The sequence below is a fragment of the Pteropus alecto genome, unplaced genomic scaffold (assembly GCF_000325575.1).
Source record: "Pteropus alecto unplaced genomic scaffold, ASM32557v1 scaffold95, whole genome shotgun sequence".
Classification (NCBI taxonomy): Eukaryota; Metazoa; Chordata; class Mammalia; order Chiroptera; family Pteropodidae; genus Pteropus; species Pteropus alecto.
In genome coordinates this window covers 21,254,670-21,274,255 of record NW_006441071.1, presented here as the reverse complement: position 1 = coordinate 21,274,255, position 19,586 = coordinate 21,254,670, and the positions used below count along the sequence as shown (strand labels likewise).

At 37.7% G+C, this 19,586-nt stretch overlaps 1 protein-coding gene across 1 annotated transcript in view; it reads right to left on the bottom strand.

Moving 5' to 3' along the window:
- The window catches only part of OSTF1 (osteoclast stimulating factor 1), a 46,696-nt gene that overhangs the window by 17,967 nt on the left and 9,143 nt on the right, over nucleotides 1-19,586 (bottom strand). The window contains exons 2-3 of the mRNA XM_006918448.3: nucleotides 7,789-7,835; nucleotides 438-488 (exon numbers count right to left, since the gene is read on the bottom strand). Of these exons, the coding sequence (XP_006918510.1) occupies nucleotides 438-488; nucleotides 7,789-7,835 (98 nt within the window). The remainder of the gene's footprint in view (nucleotides 1-437; nucleotides 489-7,788; nucleotides 7,836-19,586) is intronic.

The window sequence follows — 19,586 nt, the reverse complement described above, 5'->3', positions numbered from 1 at the left end:
ACATAGAAAAAACTATTTTTTTAATTTTACTTTATAACTCCTCCTTGGACTTTTTCCTTTAAATTGGAGAAAATAGATTTATGTACATCTTCTCACCTTTTCTTAGATAAGTGAAGGCGCACTATTCACATTTTTTTTCCTCTTGCTTTTTGTTTACTGAAATTACTCCACTATAGTATGCAGAGATATTTCTCATTTTTTTGTAGCTGAATACTCTAATATACCAAAGTTTATTTGACTATTTTCCTGTTGATAGACATAAGTTCTATTTCTAATCTTATGCTATTACAAATAATGCTAAAATCAATAGATTTGGTCATATGTTTTTCTGTATAGGTACGCATTTAAATAATATACAATATTACAGCCATACAAATAGTCTTACATTATACATCTTTAGTTAATATATTATAGTACAAAATTTTAGCTGAGCTTACCATGTCAGTAATGTAGATAATATCACCTTCCTCAAAGTATAATTCATCTGGCTAAAAGAAAAAAAATTTAAAGTTTGACTCCATGTGGTATCTTCATGAATTAGAATACAATGATTATGATAATTATATAGATTCCAAATGGTAAAGCATCCTTATAGAAAATGTGGTTTTAAACCAGCACATAAACCATTTAACAAAACATTATTGACAAATTAACACATATATAGAAGGCTAAATGTTTCCCAAACGAATTTCAAGGAATTATTTATATAACAAATAAGGATTCCCCCCACACCCCCTACCACCACACACACCCCTTATATTCTTCCACAATGAAAGCTGGGAATTTTTATATCAAAATAGAATATTAATAAAACTTCTTTCTGGCAGGAATTCCAAAGGTGCTATATATATTTGTTCATAAAAGGGTAAATGTCTAGAGTTAAAACCATGAAAAATAACTAGAAGCTTGGCTCTCTCCTAAATGATTAGGTGTCAATTCTTAAACACTTTCATATCAATATCTGCTATCTGCTTATTTTGAGAAAACCATTACGTTCAGAAAGAATGAGCATTTTATAAGTGAGAATAACTAATTCTCACTTATAATTCAACATTTAATAAGGCTATAGAGCTGAAAGATATGAAGCAGTAACTCAGACAGTCCAGACCATAAGCAGCTCTAAGGGGTTACATTCTTACAGTCAGTATGTGCACTGGCCTGTACCACCCAAAGGTCCAACAAACTCTCTGAATAAAGCCAAGCACTTTAATTAAACAGCTTCTTTTTCACATCAGTAGATAACACTTATCAGCATGGCCTTATAAGTAAATAGGATGATGTCTATTTAGAGTGAGTTTCAGGTATTGAGAAATGTTTATGTTGTCATGATGAGTGAAAAACATACAGCACAAAATTTCCCACAGGATAAGATCACAATAATGCAAGAAATATGTATAGAAAATTTTCAAAATTTTATTACTTACATAATTTTAGTTGGAAAAATGCTTTTTTTAATAGGAGGCTTTGGTATTTCTGATTATAGCTATTGTTCCATACAAATAAATATTATGCTAGTGAAACAAATTATTTCATCCATTTATTTTTCCATTTGTTTATCTCCTCTCTCAGTCATGAACTAGGGTAGTAAATATTACTCTGCACTAGTAATTTATTTATTGGCAAAGCTGATCTATATTAAAACTATTTCCCCCTGAATATAAATGAAGACTGCATCAGCTATATCATGCTTAAACAACCACAATACATGAATATTTAGATGCATTATAAATGCAAATATAAAAAATAGCAAATGATAATTAATGATACCAAAAAAAAAATGGCTGAGCTCCTTTAAAAGGCAACTTCCTGAAGCATTTGTTGCATTTACATTTTGTTTGATTTACATTTTGATTACATTAGAGACTGGGCTTACACATAGCTCAAGCTATGCAAAGTTATCTGAACCAATGAAGACTCAATGACATACTTTTTAATATTATTTGAAATAGGCATTTAGGAGGAAAAAAGTTAAGTCCTCTAAGGTTTTCTCTAATCAGTCTCTAAAACGTTCTGATGATCTATAATCAACATGACTACCAGTATGTGATGGCTATAGAAAATGATTAAAGACACTATTTCCTTTCCTATTTCCCTGTTGCGAACTGGATCATTCTCAGAGAGGCCAGAAAGGGGACTCGCTTACTACATTAGATAGCATCCCAGCTAGACACAGAAGCCATCTCCGTAACAGTAAGTTCAGCTTTCACTGGCAATTTTAACACCCTTTGACTATCTCTCCTTTAGATGACAGTAGGGATAGGAGGGGAGAATGAAGTAGGATGTAAGGAAGTATGGAAAATAGAATATATGTTAAAACTAAGCATTATTCTAAAATGACTCTAAGTTTCCTGGAGTTTTAAAAGAGCTCAATGCCTTCAAGAGATCTTTCTGGTCTTACAGCCATCCTGGGCCATTCTTATTCTGTACTTTTATAAAAGCTAACCCTGCCCACTTATGTCTAACAATAAATTCACTTATGTCTGACAATAAATCCTCCTCAATCAGTGCTTTCATCGAAGTCATCTCTGCCTACAAGTTTTGGTCTACTTCTAAAATCACAGAAATCAAGTCTACCTAAAATTTCTCATTTAATAATATCATTCACCCTTGAAATCAAAAGGCAAATTTTGAAAAAGTATTGAACAAATAACTCAGAAAAACAAAGCACCCACACACAAAAACCTATGATTTGTCTTTCTCATAAAGAAAAAAAAAAGGAAGAATGGGAAGTTAGTGCTTAATGGATTTGGGGTTTTCTTCTGGGGTGACAAAAACGTTTTGGAACTAGATAGAGGTGGTGGCTGACAACATTGTGAATGCACTAAATGCCACTGAATTGTTTACTTTAAAGTGGTTAATTTTATGTTATGTGACTTTTACTTCAATTTTTTAAAGGGCAATAAAAGCCAAGAACAGTTAAATCTCTTAATATAAGTAATTCTTGTCCTGCATGGTTTGGTAAAGGTCATCATTTGGAAAATGTCACTAAGTATGATCATTTTGGTACTTCTTACTCCTGTTTCAGTTTTTTAATTAATGTCTGCTATTCAATAGTGCCACAAGCCACCATTAGGTCAGACTTGTTTTTCAACTGAGGCAACAAGAACAGGCGGTTGATCTCAGTAAGGTCTCACTATTTTTTCATCCCGAGAAGAGAGAATGGACTGTTTATTCTCTTTTTATTCAATAGCTCCCAAATACACTATGCCACTTACTACCCATAAAATATTTTCTTCCAAAGAAACTAAGGGCAGTTTTTCCTATACTAGCTCAGGAGGTGGCCTACAAAGTTCTTCAAACTATTGCTAACAGTAGAGACAACAAGGTAATTATTTTCTTCCAAAGAAACTAAGGGCAGTTTTTCCTAAACTAGCTCAGGAGGTGGTCTACAAAGTTCTTCAAACTATTGCTAACAGTATAGACAACAAGGTAATTTCATGATTTTTAAAGCATAGATTTTTGTCTACAATATTCACTCTTTTTTAAGAAACCACTTGCAGGAAATTTAATGTAAATTGTTTGATGAAGATCTACTTTGAAATTCCTGGCATCATATTCATGGAACAGAAATGAGAAGATAGTGACACAATCAAGTAAGCATTTCTCTATTTCCAGCTTGTTCTTTGGATTTTAACCACATTCCTCCTTTCCTCTCTCCTTGAAGAACCACAAGGTATCAGAACAAGTAAATTGTTAGCCACTGGGATGTTACAGAGATGAGTACAAACTTGGTAATGTACATTCTCATTCTTGTTCTATATATTCTTGGTAACATGTAATTCCCAAAGCATTAATTTAGTTGGTTTACGCAAATATATATTTTATTTAAAAAAATTAGAAAGACTACGAAATACTTATGAAATTTTTCAGATTTATCAACCTAGAGCCCCAAAAATTAGTTTTAAAAAATCAAATTCTCCATAGACGTTTTTATTTAACATTTTACAGTATCATTATGTCCCAGGCATTGGTCTGAATACTTACAAATATTGAAGAATTTAAGCCTCACTGGCAACATTATGAGGTGGGTGCTACCCTTAATCAACACATTTATAGATGAGAAACTTATCTAAGGCCATCAACCTGGTATGTGGTAGACCCTAGACTGGTACCACGGCAGTCGGATTCTGGAGCCCCTGTTCTTCACCATACAGAGAGTCATACAGAAGGTCATGCACAGCCATTATTAGTCAATATGGTAACATGACCTGGTTAAAAGGCGATGGCCATGGAAAATATCTGTTGTTTCTTCCCCACCCCAACCCCACATAATGCATTACAACAAAACCAACAGCAGCACCTTATACTTGCAAAGTATATTTAACATCATTTGATCTTCACAACAACCCAGGGCTGGGTCATGAATATAATCTGCATTTCACAACCAGGCTTACAGAGAGGGTGAAGAACTTGTCACAAATCACAGCGGGTATGTGGCAAAGCAGGGCTCCTACTTCAGCTGGAATCCCATTCTAGGGTTCCTTGCTCCATACTTAGTGCTACAAACCTAGTGAAGTCCAGCACACATTACATGATAGAGCAGGGTCCTGCTGGTTTCTCTTTAAAAATCAATGCTACACCTGTAGAACACAGGGAACGCCAGCCATTCTTTCTCTATCAGTGTGTCTTTACACTGGTCTATCCAGTCCAGCCAGGTCTCTCACTGACACCTTATTGGATTGGGTTTGGGTGAGAAATAAAAAACAAACAGGGCTGGGTGGTGCCAGGACTACTTTGCCTTCAAATGAGACAGAGGAGAAATGTGTTAGCAGGGAGAACCAGGAGCCACAAGCTGCCCAGTATTCTTCCTGTTCAGTGGATTACCAACTGTGGAATTGGGCATTGCTGTCTCTATCTCCTGAGGGTGGAATAGTAGCTGAAAACTAGACCCAGGCCTCCCTGGGGTGCTGCGCATATCAGCAATGGTCCCACAGGGTCCAACTCAGCTGTTCCATTTTACCTGGTCCCAATGACTTTAAGGAGGCCAGGTCACTTTAGGATGTAGTCTGATACATTTATCCTACCAGGAGAGAAAGACCAAACTGAGCTTCCATTATTTTCCAACAGATATTCTCATTTAGAAAAAGAATGAAAAACTAACCTAGTTCTGGGATGATATTCAAAATATTGAACAGCTGGTACCAGCATGGGCAGTTAACCAGTGAGGAAGGCCTATGGGAGGTAGAGGCTACCTTTAATGTCTGGATTGAGGGGAGGCAGAAAGGGGCAGAGTATGAGTGGGGGCAGCGTGTGTGGAGTAGTCATTACTGAACATCCAACACATTCATGATAATAACGGCATTGCTCTGCATCCTAGGATCCTTGGAGCCAGGGATATTAAAAAATTCAATAACATTTTAAATACAGGATATTAAAAAAAAATCCAATAAATAAATGTCTATTTTCTCCCATGCATTCAATAATAACTAAGATAAAAAGCAGTGGAGAGACTCCACCTGGAGCAGAACTGAAGGCGAATTAAAGTAATTAATGCATCAACCAATCAAAAATATTTGTTAAAGGTCCTGGAGAATCAAAGGAGAAAGAGGAGGTCAGTAAGAAAGGACAAAGATGATGATAAACAGGACACTAGGGAAGGGGGCTTGGATAAAGCGTCAAGTCACCTCAGGTCTCAACTGAGTAAATGTAGGTCCCTTTCTAGAGGTAGGGAGGCAGCAGAAAATGGTCTATTGATAGACCAGCCCAGGGGAAGAGCTGATGATCACACTTCCCTTTTCCCACTCCTATCAGCCTCAGGGGTTAAAATAACCTGAGAAACAAATGATTTGGACAATGAGAGTCATAAATACTCCTCCCATCATCAGGAGACAAAGACAACAGTGTCTGGGTCTCAAACTTCCTTACCTTTTGTGTCCCCCCAAAATTCATATGTTGAAGTCCTAACCCTCGAGTACCTCAGAATGTGACAGTATTTGGAAACAGAGTCTTTAAAGAGGAAATTAAGTTAAAAGGAGGTCATTAGAGTAGGCCTTCATCCAATCTGTCTGGTGTCCTTTTAAGAAGAGATTAGAACACAGATGAGTACAGAGGAAACACCATGTTGAAGACACAAGGAGAAAGACAGTCATCTACAAGCCAAGGAGAAAAGCCTCAAAAGAATCCAACCCTGCTGACACCTTGATCTCATACTCCTAGCCGCCAGAATTCTGAGAAAATAAATTTCTGTTGATCAAGCTACACAGTCTGCAGTACTCTGTTACAGCAGCCGTAGCAGACTAACACACTGCCCATTCCCCACACTCAACAACACAGGAGTGAGATGTCACTGGAACCTCTTCGTGAGAAGAATAAAAAGCTGAGACTTACCTCTGATTACCAAATCTCTTTCTTGTCCCAGAAATATTGTATTTACAAAGTCTTGGGAGAGCTCATCTGAACGTGCTCTTTCTCCATACTAGCTGTTGCCTGCTGCCATTTAGTGGCACCATCTCACTTCATGCTCACAAAAATGTTCTGCTGTAGGATGGCTAACATTACTCCTGTTTTCAAATATAGGGAAATGATGGCCACGAGGCTAAGTAAATGCACAGAGTGAGTAAATGACAGATTTAGGGTTTGAATGCTGGCCCTGGCCTGATAGCAGTGAATCAATGCTCAGGGCCACTTGTTCGAGGGACCGCACAGCCCAAGGCAAACCCAGACGAAGTCAGCAGCAGGCCAGCTGCCCACACCTCAAGTGTGTAATAGAGAAAAGTCAATTAGAATGGGTTTCTTTCTCCTCTGCCTCCTGTTTGGACTCCCTGATTCCATTCTTATTCTCCTAGATGGGTGTCCACACCTCAGGTAGAATGGTTCTTCTAAAACTTAACTACCCAATCGCTCTTGTACTCAAAACCTTCCAACTGCTTCTCATCTTACGCAGGGAAAAATCCAAATGAACCCAAAAATCCCTATATGACCCAGCCTTGCTAAACTACCTCTCTCTCCCTTGTTCATGACTTTCCTAGCTTCGCTGTCCTCCCTGCTATTTTTAGAACCCACCAAGCATTCTCTTTACACCTGCTGTTTCTTCTGCTCTTTCACTTTCTTCAGGTCTCTACTCAAATGTGACCTTTACAGAAAGGTCATCCATAAACACTCTATCAAAAATAACATTCTTCCTCCTTTAATTAATCTCATTGCCCCTCACTCTCCTTATTTTTCTTCATAGCACTTACCAGTCCCTGACAGTCACACCCATTTGTCCACTTACTGTCTGTCTCTCCCCATTGGGATTGTGAGCTCCGTGAGACCGTCCTTTCTGTTGTCACTGCACTATCCCCAAGGCTTGGACCACTGTCTGGCACATTATAAGTGCTCTCTAAACCATGGGTGGATGGGTAAATTTATGGATGGACGCCAGAAACTATAACAGCGGAAAATGAATACAGCAGAGACAAAAAAAAACTGCTCTGGGTGGTTGGCAGGTGCCATCATAATGTAATTTGAGGTAGCGGGTCAAGGGGAAGATCAGGGAAGGTTACCATGAGAATTAGTGGAAGGATGACTAAGACAACGTTATATGCAAGTCACTTGGTGACTTTAAAGCAGGTGGTGTCACCGCATGGAGAGAAGCGGCACAGGATAGACAACAGGACCACCAGATGAAAGGACATGCAGATCAACCAAAGGGCTGAGCTTTTACACCTCTGGACTACAGTAGGAAGTGACTGAACATCCATGTCTGTGAAGTACTTAGGGCTATTAAAGAAAAGGCAGAACATTTAGGCCAGAGAAAAAAATCTTAGCTTTTTATGACAATTTTAAAGTTAAAAACTGAATACTTACAGTTCTGGGTTCAAATGTATAAAGAGCTCTGAACACTCTAACTTGCCCTAAAAGAGAGGAAAAAAGAATACATAATCAATTCTTTCATTTCTAAATTTGCTCTAAATATTATCATCCATTATATTCTTCAGAATTCCCCAAGTAAAAGCCTATGTGAGAAATTTATTTGGGGATTAAGTGCTTTTTCTGCATAAGAGGTATTTTTAAAATATTTGTTCAATGAAAGCATGAATACACACACACATCAGTGGTGATTTTGCTCCCCCCTCTCAAACAATAGTAGCTATATAATTTTTTGTGCTTACCTTCTGTCTTAAATAGAGCCCTTCCAACCCTAATATCTAAGTCTAAAAATGGAAAGGTGAGCATTTAACATAGATACTTAATATGACAACTGACAGTGGCTTAATATTCTTAAATCGATGATTTAAGATTTTATATTTTTTTCCACAGAAAAGAAAATACCATTGAGAAAAACAGCACTGTTGGAGAAATCTGTGATTCTATTAAGTCCTAAAACAGAATGCAATAGCTAAGCAAAGAGGAGGTCATATTTATGAGAGCTGTCTTCCGTTCTGCCAAACAATATCTTTTTTTATGCCTCTCTGCTGCGTTTCCATAACACCCCACATCAGAATAACTGATTTGCTGGCCTGTCTCATTCGAAGGCAGGAACCATGACTTTTTCAATTTCCCAGCACCTACCTAACATATACGTAGTATGAACTTAATAAATGCTTGCTAAGTGAATATGTAAGTAAAAGAACAAATTCAGACAGTGTAGGAAAAAGCCTATAAATAGCAACAAAAAAAAAGATCTTTTTATGAAATAGATTCAGAAGGGATAAAAAAGAGGACGACCTACTTAAAATGTGGTTACAGTTCAGATCTGCCTAGTGCAAGAGCCTCATGCAGAACAGTGGCTTCCAAGGTAGAACACAGGAAAACTACTGCAGAAATTATGCACACTTTTATCTTATTTTTCTTCCTATTTTAACATGTTTTATAATAGCATAATAGAATAACACACAAGCTATAAATATATATACATTTTTGGGAGTACTCAAAACCTTTTGCTGATAGAATGCAGGTGTTTTTGTTTTATGAATGAGATATCCAAGTACCTGCTAGCACAGTGCCTAGAACATGGGAGTATTCAATAATTACTTGTTGAATGAACAAGGAATGGATGAATAAAGAAATAGAAACATACTCAAAAAAAGTCTGAAAACCAGTCGAGTAAAACAACAGTGTCCAATAGGACTTTACGTAATGATGAAAACGGTCTACATCTGTGCTAGTCGCATACAGCTACTGAGCACCTGAAGTGTGATGTGAGGGACTGAGGAATGACCTGTAAACAGTACTTAATTCAAAGTGAAATTGCCACATGTGGCTGGTGGCTAGCATATTGAACAACATCGGAAAACGGGAAATGATGTAATGTCCCTTAGAAATCAAGTGACTCATCCATGTGATAGAGTCATTAAAAAAGAACATTGCAGCTCTTCCCAAAGCTGCCCAGGTTGACTTCTCAAAATGGTTTGCTATTCACTTGACCCAGAAAACCCCACACTCATGCAAATCAAGAAGTTCAAATCTTCAGATCCATTTCATGAAACTGCCGAGGCCATCAAGAGGTACACACATCCTAAAAGCCACCAAGTATCTGAAGGATGTCACTTTAAAGAAGCAATATGTGCCATTCCATCATTACAGTGGTGGAGCTGGGAGGTGTGACCCAAACAATGGGCTGGACGCAGGGTCAGTGGCCCAAAAAAAGAGTGCTGAATTTTTGCTACACATGCTTAAAAATGCGGAGAGTAAGGGTGAACATAAGGGTTTCAATGGAGATTCTCTGGTCAATGAGCACATCCAGGGGAACAAAGCCCCCAAGATGTGGCACAGAACTTACAGAGCTCATGGGTGGAGTGACCCATGTGTGAGCTCCCCCTGCCACACTGAGATGACTCCCTGCTGAAAAAGAGCAGCTTGTTCCTAAACCAGAAGAGGGGGTTCCACAGGAGAAAAAGATATCCCAAAGAAACTGAAGAAACAAAACCTTATGGGCTGGAAGTAAATGCAGCATTAAATAAATGCTAATAAAGTTGAGAGAGAGAAAGAGAGAGAGGGGGGGGGGGAGAGGGAGAGAGGGAGAGGGAGGATACTGGCATAGTGAAGAGCCTACAAAGCAAAAACATTCAGTGAAAAAAAGCAGGTTATAGAACAGTATGCCAAGTACCATCCCATTTATGTTGACAACACACACACACACACACACACACACACACACACACACACACAATCTTAAATGACAGCACCAATTATGGGGAAACTTCACATTCTACTTTACATGTATTCTCTATATTCATTACACTGAGAATGTATTACTTTTATGACCAATGAAAACAATAAAAGTACTTTCATGGGGGTAGGGGGGGCATTATTTCTTCTAAAATGTCCTGATACAGAAGAGCAGCTCAGATCCCATCCCTGTTGTTGGTGTGTCTGCAAGAAAACATGATTTTTGCAATATGAATTCTAGTGCCACTTCTTTTCTGTTCTACCTAGGGAAGTTAACAAGCTGAAGAAAAGGTGAAATTTTTTTGTTTGGAGTTTATTTTTTACCCTCACCCACAGGCCTGAGAAAGGAAATATCAAGCGGAAGGAGGAGTTGCCAGGAGAGTATTTTCTGCTGATTAGATTGGCTCTCTCTGAGAGGGGAGACTATCTTGATTACTTCCAAACTTTCCAACAAGAATTTATACAGGAAGCAGTCAACTCGTGACCAAAATCAATACTGACAGAACTTTCTTTTTCCTTTGAGGGAATTTTGGAAACAAGATCCAATGTCAAGTTAATAAGCGTAAATAAAATTCAGTATAAAGAATTTGAAAAAAATACCTGGAGTGTGACAAAGCTGCTGGTTTTTGTAATTATATCTTCTGTGATTGTCTTTTTTAAAATGTTCACAACTAAAAGGAAGTGGGAGATTTACTTGCATTTTGATAAACACTTGAATGTCAGGCAACTCTTTAGGCTGTTATACAAAGGAACATTCTCTTTGTTTAACGCTGTAGAAATACTTCCACACACACAATCCTATTTATCAATTAATGTTGGGACATTACCCTCTTGTGGATCCCTTTTACTCTCTATATTATAAAAGTCTGGGCTTAAATTTATTCCATTCTCAAAACTAAGTCAAGTAGAAATGAAAGAATACAAAAGGAACAACCAGAGGATATGAAAGAACTGCATTTAAAAAAAATACAAAAAAAAAAACAAAACCAGATGACTTTCATGTTTACAGTTTACCAACCGTGGATAGTCTCTCAAAAGAATAATGTTTAATAATACTTAATACACTGGTCATTTTCAACTCTATTGTGAGTGATGTTCTAAAAGTATACAAGAAATCAAGATACTCTGTTTCTACAGTATTGTCCTTGCAGACATCTAAAAAAATAATAATAAACATATTAATAAATCATCAAGGGCAGACACTGATCAATTCCAAATTTATTTAAAGAAGGCAGATTCACAAATTTAAACTAGTCATGTTCTTGCATATGCAGGGGAGGCTAACTTAGATGCCTTCTTCAGGCACCATCCATCTTGATCATTTTCTCATGGAAGTCTGGTTATACATAACAAAGAGAGAAAAGTAGAGCTAAGAAGACTGAGTGAATTACCTGAAATCACCTTGGAATTCACCCTGAATTAAGTTTGGAAAGAGGCCCAATCTTTTGTCTGATGCTTTATGTGGAACTCACATGAACTAGCATGTGAATGGTATTAAGGATTTCAGTAGAACTGGCTTCCTGATGTAAACAAGGTAAGTAAATTCCCATTACACCCCAAGCAGCTGGTCCCTGCTGCCTTTTCACTGTGCTGGCTCCTCGCCTTGCCAGTCACACCCTTTCCATTTCTCTGCAACCTCACCCTGCCCCTGTAGAGAAGTCCTCTGTAGTCAGTCATCAGCCAAACACTATTTGCCTTTGGAGTTGGGCTCACCCCATACATCAATAAACTATTTGTCCACAGCAGCTGAGGCAGCTAGAAGGAAGGGGTTTTTAGACTGGGCCTGGTACATGCGAAGGGTAAAAGAATTTGGTTTCTGAGGTTTGCAAACAGAGTATGGATTGCTATACCTCTAAGGCCCTGAAATAGCACCCAGATGAACTTGCAGCTTACAGACTCAAACATAAAATTTCTAACCTACTTAATTCTCTGTTGGGGAAGGAGTGGAAGAGAAGCTTCTAGAGTCAGCCACTAAGACAGCATTAAAAAAGCACTTCTCACTATAATGGACAGACATAGAATATACAGATAGAGAAATGACTTTTCGAATATCAGACCCTTAGCTGTCTATAACAGACCAATTATTTCATTTATGTTCTGCTTAAGAACTCAGGAAGCATGAGACATTTAGGACTTCATTTAAAATGACTATAACTACTACATACGTACTATGATGGCTGCATCTAAAAATACTGACAATGCTAAGTGTTAAGAAACATATAGAACAACCAAGCAGAACTCTCAGACACCACCAGTGGGCATGTAAACTGGTACAACCATTACTGAAAATCATTTAGCAGTAGCATTAATTCATTTTTTATCTGTCTTACCATGCCGTTGAGATCTTAAATTTCATTCTGGGGGAAGGAACATAACTAGAAAACCTTCCTTGTATCTTTTGTAGGACTAAGATATTACGTATAAAGAGACCCCCTCCGGGACAGTGTCACTGCTCAGTGTCACTGCAGTGTCACTGTAGAGTACACTGAGTCTCAACATTTTTAACATAATTCTTTGACACTATCAACAGCAGCCTGATGAGACTTGTGTGAAACTGAGTAAACATTCTCAAATGAGGTCTGTGCAAAAGAAAAATATTTTGGTGCTAGCTCTGCCAGCTTAGCTGTCGCCTGCGGTGATACTGCCACCAACTTAGTAAGCTTTCCTTCTTCCCTAATAGAAAATGGCTGAGATCAAGACCTACCTCCTCTTCATCTGGGCTTGAAGATTTGCTTAATGCTAATGATGCAATTTCACTAACGGCACTCACACAAAGGACACAATGGTTGCCCCAAAATTATTAGCAATTGCTGTTTCTCAACATTAACTCTCCATCTATATCTATAATTTTTACTATTTATATAATAATTTTTGGACGTATAAAATTTGCAGCCTCACAATCATCAATTATAGCAACATTTTACTCTCCAATAATAAAAATACATTTAAACTTTCAATTGAGAGAATTTTCATGTATAAAGCATAAAACAGGACATTCGGAATAAGTTACATTTAGAGTGCTTACCTGTTTTTCAAAGTGAATATTAAGATAACAAAAAATTCAAATGGCATGTCTTGTTTGCATTACTGGTGCCACTACACTGGTTAGACAAGACAGTTTCCTATGCAATCTGCAATCCTTTTTCTAGTACAAGTCTAGGTGTGCCAGAAATGACACTGAAGTAGGCATTCCTCCATTTGGCCAGTTGGCCAAAGCTGAATGGCAGATTTAGGAAGAAATTTGAGGCTACAGTAGACTACTATGTACCCCTATATTTAGTGTGTGTTTGTATGTACCAGATCATTAAGTAAAACATGTATCTTACTGAAGATCGAGGTCAAAAAACATTTGAAAGCCACTCCTTCAGACTATCTGATCAAATCAGGAATTTTGCTACAAGACACTCTAAAAGAATAAGTACTATTTCCTCTGTTTGGTGAATTTCAAAACTCCGCCAGCGTATAAAAAATAATATTCTCCTATCTCTCCCAAAAACATATAGATTATAACCAATATTAGAGCTTTCAAAAAGAAAGATGAGGAAGAGAATTATGTGAACAAAGGAAAAACATGGAAAACTAAGAATTTATCATATCCATATAGTTCTCACATTTGTCTAAGAGAACATGGGGACTATTAACTTAATTTACATGCTGTGTGTATTTTAAAAAGTGTCACCCCCTCTGAATATTCTCAAAGTAAAAGTATTATTTCTACTAGGCATATTTAAATTATTCCATTAAACATGTAACAGGATGTTTTCTGCTCAAAACCAAAACAGAAAGAGTCTATGCGATAGTATCCACGTATCCACGAGTCAAGGCCATTTGATTGCTGGAGTGAAAGGAAACAGCTGTGCTCTGTTGGGTCTACACAGAGCTCCCTGGGCTTTATGGATTCCAAAAGCTCATAAAAGAGGTGATTAGCTCAGAACAGCCTTCTTGGTGAAGCTCTTTCTATTCATGTCATTCCACAAAAGCCCACTGCTCTTGAAAATAAAACACAGAGGCTATAACACTTGCAAAGAAAATCATTATGTGAATGTAGCAATGTCCAAGAGTTTCTGATGTAAAGAATAAGTTTCTTCTCTCAAATCCAATGAATTCTATTTTCATATATATCTTTAAAGGCTATAACTAATAAAAATGACTATGAACAAAATATTTTTATCTCTCTTTACTCCAACACCACCACTTCCCTGTGGCTTCCCCTTACCCAATCCAAAATGAAACCTAAAGAATTTGAAACGTGTCTTGATTTCAGCTGCAGGAATGGCAGACTCATTAAAAACAGTAGCCAGTGTATTTTCTGACAAGAGGGTTCTGTTTATTAACAGTGTGCCTTTCTTATCCATTTTTTCTTTTGCTTACACTTTTCAGTGCCTTTCAGTAAACTTAGTTACTTTTACATCTTTAGGAGCCATAATTGCGGGTTATTTTTATTTCTTCTCTATGGTGCAATAGAAAAGTCCCAAAGAGCAGGGCTCAAAATTTCAAATGACATGTTCATTACCAGCTATGTCACGACTGGCTAAAAATTAGAGAGGGGGCAATGGCCCCTAAAGACCCTTCACCCCAAGACAAACTGCTTCCAAAGTCAGTCTGAGGAGACCGCAGGGATGAATGGAAGAAAATTATTTCAGGACGTGGTTCCATAGTATAGCGGTTAGCATGTCAGCTTTCCACACAGAAGGTCCTGGGTTCACGCCCCAGTGGAGCCACGGTCCATGGTTTACAGCCAGACCACCCTGAACAAGCCTGATTGTCTGATGTTGGAAGCTAAGCAGGGTCGGGCCTGGTTAGTAATTAGATGCGGGACCACCTAGGAAGACCAGGTGCTGTAGGCATAAATAATAATCAATAATAAAAAAAATTATTTCAGTCCTTGGAATTTCACTGAAAAAAGGTTACAGTGGTCACGCCACCTTCTGCAAAAGGCAAAATGAGTCCAAGGGCTGGCTCACGACAGCAACACCTGTTTCTGTATAACCTGTGAGCTAAGAATGGCTTTACATTTTTAAATGGTTAGTGTAGTAGAGGGGGTGAGAAATCAAAATAATAATATTTCAAGACAAATGAAAACTATCTGAAATTCAAATTGCAGCATCTGTAAATAAAGTTTTATTGGAAACAGACAATATTTGCATACTATGGCTGCCATCAAACTACAACGGCAGGATTGAGCCGTTGTGGGTCACAGAGACCATCTGTGACCCACAAAGCCTAAGATATTTACTACCTGGCCTTTTATAGAAAAAATTTTCTGATTTCTAGCCTATGGTCCCTTTTTCTATAAGTAACAAGTCAGACCACAGGAGCATTATGGTATATTGTGAAGAGCTGTGGGTCCAAATCTGCCTCTCACTGACCCAAAAGCAATCTCGGTCTCGGCCTCTTCCTATGCGAAATGACTAAGTGAGCAAATAAATCTATACATCCAAGATTGAGACAGAAAATCCCCTAACACCAAAATCCCTAATTCAAAATGAAATCACCCATCTATACTCACGTTTATGGGACAGTTACCACGTGTCAGACACCACGCAGAGCGTGGGCAAGCAGCAACTCATTTAATCTTCAATACATTATTAACCCTATTTTACAGCTGAAGAAACTGAAGTTAGAGAGGGTACATAACTAGTCCAGGTCTACACAGCTACAAAGGGGCAGAAATGGGGTGTAAACCCAGGCTACCTGGCTCCAGGGCCCACACTCTGAACACCCTGGATGCAGTTCAGAGAGCTGAGCTTTTAATGCTGGCATGCTGAGATTAAATGAGACTAAACAATTAACATAAATAAATTACTGAGTGAAGTTCCTGAGGCATTTTATGTACACATAAGTGTTAGCTATTATTAAATACTATAAATTTTAACTTATTTGGGAGTTTATTCCTTGTGTCTTTATCCATACTGGCAAGATAGCCTTATCAAAATCCGACTGCTGTATATGAGAGAATTTATCATTTATAATATCCCAGCAAAGAAATCTTAGTGCTTTTGTTATTCAAACAAAGGATAGCATCTAGTATCATATATCTCTCAGTGGCTATTAAAGAATTAAATGTGAGTTTTAAGTTATTGTTTTTCAAACCTTTAGCTATTGTCTTTGGTCTGCTCAGGCTGCCTTAACAAAAATACCATAGACTAGGTGGCTTAAACCACAGACATTTATTTCTCACAGTTCTAGAGGCTGGGAAGATCAAGGTGCTACCCAACTCTATTTCTGCTGAGAACTCTCTTTCTGGCTTGCAGGTGGCTCCCTTCTCACCGTGTGCTCAAATGGAATTTTTTGGACACACAGAGAGATCTCTCTACCTTTTCCTATAAAACCACTAATCGCATTATGTGGGCCCCTTGGGAAATTAATTAGGGTTAGATTAGGTCATCAGGGAGTTAGGGCTTCAATATATGAATTGGGGCAGCGGGCATAAACATTCAGTCCATAACAGCTATGAATACATAATTATAGAAAAACCAGAAATGTATGAACATGTAAATGTATATATATGCTGGAATACAGGTTACCACAATAATAATAAAAATTAGCTTTTTGGAGATACATTTATGTTTCACTGTTATGTAAAAAAGGCTAGTGGCAATATATAAAACAAAAATACACAAAGAAGAAAAACTGGAAGGAAACAACATCAAAATGTTAAGTTATTTCTGGTCAGTAGAACTATGAGTCATGTTTAGTTTATTTTCTAAATTGTCTATAAAGAATAGGAATTCCATACATAACCAGGAAAACTTATCCTTTTTTAATGCCCTACTGAAGAACAACTTAAAAGTTATTTGTACTTCATCTGCAGAGTATTTTAATGAGTTATTTTTTGTCCTCTTTGTCTCCCTTATCTCACCACTAAGAAGAAAAAAAAAAATCAGTGAAGAGATAAAGCAACTGCAATAGGAAGTATGCTTGCAAAATGAGACTACAGAGGACATATAAGTAACACAGTGGAGATGTAGGCTGGATAGGAGGTGGCATCTACTTTGATTTTGGAAAGATAACAGGAGTAGCTGATGCAAAGAGGTGCAGGGGCAGGGTAGGGCAGACCCAGAATACAGAATAGTATATAGACAGAGGAACTGGAGGTGGTTAGTGCAGGCAGGCGGATGTCCCAGCTTGCCTGGTTCTGAAAGTAGAGATTGTTTATGGACAGGGGAGCTAGACAGAGGTCTGAAGGGTCTGGGAAGACCCAAGGAGTCCAGGTGATTCCCAGAAAAGGTCAAAGAAATATTCAGGTATTTTCCCAAGCCAGGTCAGATTCTGGGAGAAGGAAGAGGGTCCCACGAGAATAAAGTCCCTAAAGAATGACAGAGAAGTCCCTAGAGTTTCCCAGAGAATGACAAAGGTCAGCAAGTGAAAAGCTGTGGTTTTCTGGGGTTATATTTAAAATAGGGTAATTATAGGACCATTCTTATGAAAATGTCCCCTCCACTAGAGGCCTGAGGGTCACAAATTTAGATTCAGTGACAAATTTCAACTACTCCAAGGCCCAAGGCACCTTTCACACCCACTGCTGAGGTGGCAAGTTGCTCAAGAACTTTAACTCTTTCATTAATGGATGCCCAGAAGCTCATTTTCCTTTCTGGGGTTGTGCAGGGACTTAAGGGAAGGCAGGAGATTAAGACATTTGGAATTTGCCCTTAAACTTCTCGGAATACCCTTAGTCCCCTCCCAAACCCTTGAGCCTGAAGAATTATTTGCTGTTTGCCATGTGGATGGGTTGACAGTGAAAATAACCTCCACCTGCAGAGATAGAAGAGGGAAAACTCGAGTGTTCTCTAGGGCAGCTGGCTTTCCACCAATACACAGTGGTCGTCTAAACTGTAGACTTTCATAATAATTACTAGGAATTTGCCCTCCTTTAGTACCCACTATCCAGCTATAGAAGTAACCAGTCTTCTCTTGTCATCTATCTTAAGAAATTACACTTCTTTAACTACGATCTTAAAGATATTTAGTGGAAAATTAATACTCAAGAGCACTATAATAGTTCTATGAACAGAATTTGTTGTTGAGTTCTAGAGATTTAGCAATAAAACTTATACCCATTAGTACAATTCTATGTTCTTAAAATTGTCACTATATCAGAATCCCTATAAGTATATTAATGTTATTTTCTTATTAAAAAAAAAAAAAGAGAGAGAGAGGTTTTTGGTTTCTTGTGTGACAACTACATTAATTGACAGAAGAATGCGTGGGCTGAGAACTACTTTCTTAGAGGAAGAATAGTCCCTTTTTCAGAGAGAAGCATTGAAAACTCTCCTTCCTGGAATAAAATTAAAAGAATTTCTATAAAGCAAGGTCTGAACTTGAATCCATTGCTTAAAACTGTTATCTCCAAAAAAGAAAAGAAAAAATGTTGGAGAAAGAAGGATTCTGAACAATATTTTGCAAGAAGTTAATGTTTAAAACTAGCTAAAGATATATTCCTCATCCTCAACCTATGGAGCTGATATTATCAAGTTATAATTAGCTTTTTGCAAACATAAAAGTCTTCATAGTCTCAAAGGCCTATGAATAACCACATTTTGAATAACCACATTTTGCAAGGGTCTCTTTGGCCATGAAGGTAGGATCCAGACACATTTCTGCATGGCTACCTCAATGTTCTCTTTCTCAAGGCAGCTGCAAAAACAAAACAAAACAAAAAACAGCAACAACCAAAACACAACTCCACTGCCTTGTGTAGCCAGAGCCTAAGTGAAATCAGATCAGACATAATTATGAACATATTATGTCTCCACCCTAAAGCTCTTCCCATCCTTTCCTCTCTCTCCATGTTTGCCATGAAAATCTGGACTTATGAAAAGTCATTAAAGTATTTAATTCCTCCATATGTTTGCATTCACATGGCACTGAGCATAGGGATTAGCAGGAAGATAGGTATCATCGAAAATGTCCCAGGGTTTTATAAGAAGCACAGGATGAAATTATGTAGAAATTTGGAGAATTATTTGAAAAGTCAGTCTAAAGCAATGAAAATTTTAAAATACATTTAGAATCAAGTGAAAAAACAAGGCCAGGGTGATCTAGGTACTCACTTATCAAGGACCTAGCAAGTTAATAAGAAAATTGGGGCCAGAACTTCACCCCAAAGCTAACGTTCATTTTCCATTTACTATATTATGCCTCTTCCTCCTCCAACTCACTGTATTAGCCCATCTTTATGCCTAAAGTCCTATCATTAAAGAGTATAGTAACGGGAATATAGAGTACAGCATAGGAAAAGAGTCAATAGTATTTTAATGGCTATGTGTAGAGCCAGATGAGTGATACAGTAATCAGGGGGATCACTTCATAAACTATAAATGTCTAACCAAACTAAGAAAAAAAAAAACATTTAAAAAAAGAAGTACAGAAATACAGAAGCCCCCCTTATCCTCAGGGAATATGTTCAAAAACCCTCAGTGGATGCCTGAAATCGCAGATAGTACCAAAACCCTATATATACTATATTTTTTCCCAACAAATACATACCTTTT